Genomic DNA, 3699 nt, shown 5'->3' with positions numbered 1-3699 from the left:
GTATACATGTACAATATCTGAAAGGGAGTGTTTGAGGTGGAATTCAGAAATTCCATTGATATTTTAATCGTATCGTTTAAAAATTGAACGGAAGACCTACTCGTTACTCGTAACGAGATCGTATCTAGTTAAATTAGTATTTCTATGTTTAACGTCAATCATGCGTTAAGGAGCACATGATGAATAATAATTCATCATTGAATTTCCAACGGAAGACCTTATAGTTTTCGTACAGTTTCTTTTGAAGGTCTTCCGTTTCCAACGGAAGACCTTATAGTTTTCGTACAGTTTCTTATTAAGGTCTTCCGTTTCCAACGGAAGACCTTATTGTTTTCGTACTGTTTCTTCTTATTATTTTTTTCCACAAATTTTGTGCACGCGATTTCTCAGAAACTATTCGGCCGATTTTAACCATTTCTTCACAGATGATTGCCAGATGTCATAATTCTATACGTTTTTTGAAATCGTCACTTCCGGTACCGAGTTACAGCGGATTTCCTATTTTTTTACGAACTATTTTGTGCAGAGCTGATCTCAGAAACTATAAGAGACATGAATACGAAATTTTCAGGATAGGTAGTCTATAGTTTGAGGTTGTGCACTATTATATTGTTTTACGCCAGTGGCGCCATTTTGTATGAGCTCGCCTAGGCACGAAAATTTGGTACGAATTTCCATTCAAAATGTTCATACGTTTTGATCTGTATCTTTTTATCAGTTGATATTTTTTTAAATAATATATAACAAAAGTGGTAAGAAATCAAAAGTTCTTTCCAATAAAATCAAGAAAAAGGGAATGACCCCTTTAATTAGGGACCAAGAGACTCGTAAAGTCTATTACGAATAACTTGAAAACGATAAATATGTTGTTATGCATTATAGAATCAAAGTTGTTGAATGCTACATAATCGGTTTGAAAAAGTCATCGTCATGCCCATGTTAGACGTAATTAGGGATTTTATTCCTTATCTTAAAATTTGGGAGGGGGGTGTTATTTTTGAAATTGTATCGATATTTTATGGTATCATTTAAAATTTAAAAAAATCGGACGAAAGACCTACTCGTTACTCGTAACGAGGTCGTATCTAGTTATTATTATTTTTTGTTTCCACAAATTTTGTGCACGCGATTTCTCGGAAACTATCCAACCGATTTACACCATTTTTCACAGATGATAGGAAGTGATCTGAATTTATTTTGTTTCTTGCTTTACCCCTTTTTTGACCCCTTATTGATAAGTCTTTTTATTGCTTTTTAGAAACTCTTACACATTGTTTCAAGTGTATTTCATTGTGACGTTATCCAATGTCATTTTAAGATAATAATCCATTTTTAAATAATCTTATCGAGCAAAACTAGGTTAAAAACCATATTTTAGGGTCTTTTAAAACGACTAAACGTATTTTTTTTTCAGAGTGCGTTAATATCAACCATATCAACGTACATGTACTTTGAAAAAAATTGTTCAAAGCGCGTTGACTTGAGCCTAAATTTAACGCACTTTGGAAAAAAATCAAAGTGCGTAATTTCTCAAAGTGCGTTGTAAATAACAAAGATGTCATTTTACGATTTGAATGTACGATTGGTGGTTTTTCATTCCTATTAATGTAATATTTGAACTCTTTAAATATATATAAATCCTATTGATACTGGACAAAAAAGAAACCCCAACAGATTCTGGTAACTTAAAGACTCAATTTTGGATGAAAGCTACTTCCGCTTTAGCACTCATTCTTAAAACCCGATAGTAGTGAAATATTCCGAATCACAAGCACAGCGAATATCTGATTGGATATGTAAAAGGTCATTCAGACGTTATAACTTTCATTGCATTTTTTAAAATTCTTTTTAGACGTAAAAAGAATAAGTGAAATGCTTCCATTTTTATTTCTAGAAACATAAAAATAAGATTAGTCATTTTCTTTTCTTTTATTTGGTATACAAAATAAAGAATACGCCTGCCACCCAAAATAGTAAATTTCATATTAAAATCAATGATTATTACAATAGGGTACCTGAAAACCCCGAGTACATGTAAAAGTAAATTACACCGCCGTTTTGAACATTTTCAACTTTGACATGATCCCCAGGTTTCAGCTTCACGATCACTGTCCTGCTTATTTGAATCAAGTCCACTTTGAGCGAAGGAGACGCATGAAGCCTACCAACTGTTATTTTGTTGACTTTAAGATTCAACCAAATCCCGGGATTAGATAAAGAATCGACGACAAACATGTAGATTCCCGCCACAGGACACGTGAACACTCCCGTTCTGTCGTCATATCCGTTTCCATCATTTGTCAGCACTGCGTCATACTTCACTGTTTGTCTTGCCCCCAGTGTAAGTGAGGATGAGTTTATGTTGACAGAGAAGCTTACTTTGCGTAAAGATCTAGGTAGTTCTGTAGTAATATCAATTGAAAATTGTAAACATCATTTGTTTTTAAAGATTATATATATATATATATATATATATATATATATATATATATATATATATATATATATATATATATATATATATATATATATATATATATATATATATAAGAAATATAGCTTTTACAAAGTGTTACCTGATGAAGACAGTTTAATTAGCTCCTTGAAGGCTGTTGAGTCTAAGGTAACTGTGGCCTTGGTATTGTCGTAGATTAACGACTTCAGTGAATCAACCTTTGTCTGTATGCCTGTCTGTGAGGTTCCGGCAACATTGCTTTTCTTAAGATTAAGGAACCCGAATAGCAACGCAAATACCAGTGTTCGAAACATATTTGTTATGTTCTTAACGTGTATGTATAGAGAGTGGAAATGCCCTCTTCCGTTGGTTTATATCAGCACATATGCAACATATGTCACATAATTACCATCACGCTATAACCCCACTATCATATAACATAACAAAAATATTAGGACTAAATTGTTTTATTGTAAACAGAAAACGGATGACATGCAATATTAAGGTATTCCGTTTCCAACGGAAAACCTTATAGTTTTTGTACAGTTTCTTCTTCTTATTTTTTTCCCCACAAATTTTGTGCACGCGATTTCTCGGAAACTATCCAACTGATTTACACCATTATTTCACAGATGATTGGAAGTGATCTGAATTTATTTTGTTTTTAATATTTTTGCCGTCGTCACTTCCGGTACCGATTCATCGCTGGTTTTGTAACTTTTACGACCCATTCTGTGTACGCTTCTTCTCACAAAGTATCAGAGATATGAATATGAAATTTTCAGGATAGGTAGACCATGGTCTGAAGTTGTGCCTATTGTTTTTGTTTAACGCCATTGGCGCCGTTCTTAACAGCTCACTATGGCTCGAAAATTGGGTACAAATTTTGTTCCCCTTTTTTGTACGCACGATTTCTCTGAGATGACTCGATAGATTTTCTTGAAATTTTCAGGAGTGATATAAGAAATTTATATCTCAAGTATCCATTTTTAATTTTTTCAAAGTTCATTTCCTGTCGACAGTTTCCTGTCCCGCGACAAAAAGCTTGTGACATTGAGATTTCAAAAATGAAAAGGACTTGAGCATTCAGACTTTATAGGATTATAGACCTATATTTGTAGATGTCTTTCAACCATTTAATTCGTTCAATATAGAAATGATATATAGGTAATATTCCTTATATATGTCATGTATCCGATGTTAAATAAAAACAAAAAAATTCTACTTCCGCTGAGATATCTCAA

At 32.9% G+C, this 3699-nt stretch overlaps 1 protein-coding gene across 1 annotated transcript; it reads right to left on the bottom strand.

Moving 5' to 3' along the window:
- Positions 1-1933: 1933 nt before the first annotated feature.
- LOC128182032 (complement C1q-like protein 3) lies at positions 1934-2788 on the bottom strand. Its single transcript, XM_052850634.1, has 2 exons — positions 2577-2788; positions 1934-2402 (listed from the first exon to the last, which is right to left on the bottom strand). The coding sequence occupies exons 1-2, from the start codon at positions 2767-2769 to the stop codon at positions 2002-2004; spliced, it is 594 nt and encodes a 197-aa protein (XP_052706594.1). The 5' UTR covers positions 2770-2788; the 3' UTR covers positions 1934-2001.
- Between the last annotated feature and the right edge of the window lie 911 nt (positions 2789-3699).

The sequence above is a fragment of the Crassostrea angulata genome, chromosome 4 (assembly GCF_025612915.1).
Source record: "Crassostrea angulata isolate pt1a10 chromosome 4, ASM2561291v2, whole genome shotgun sequence".
Taxonomy (NCBI): Eukaryota; Metazoa; Mollusca; class Bivalvia; order Ostreida; family Ostreidae; genus Magallana; species Magallana angulata.
This window is presented reverse-complemented; position numbering and strand designations above follow the sequence as displayed.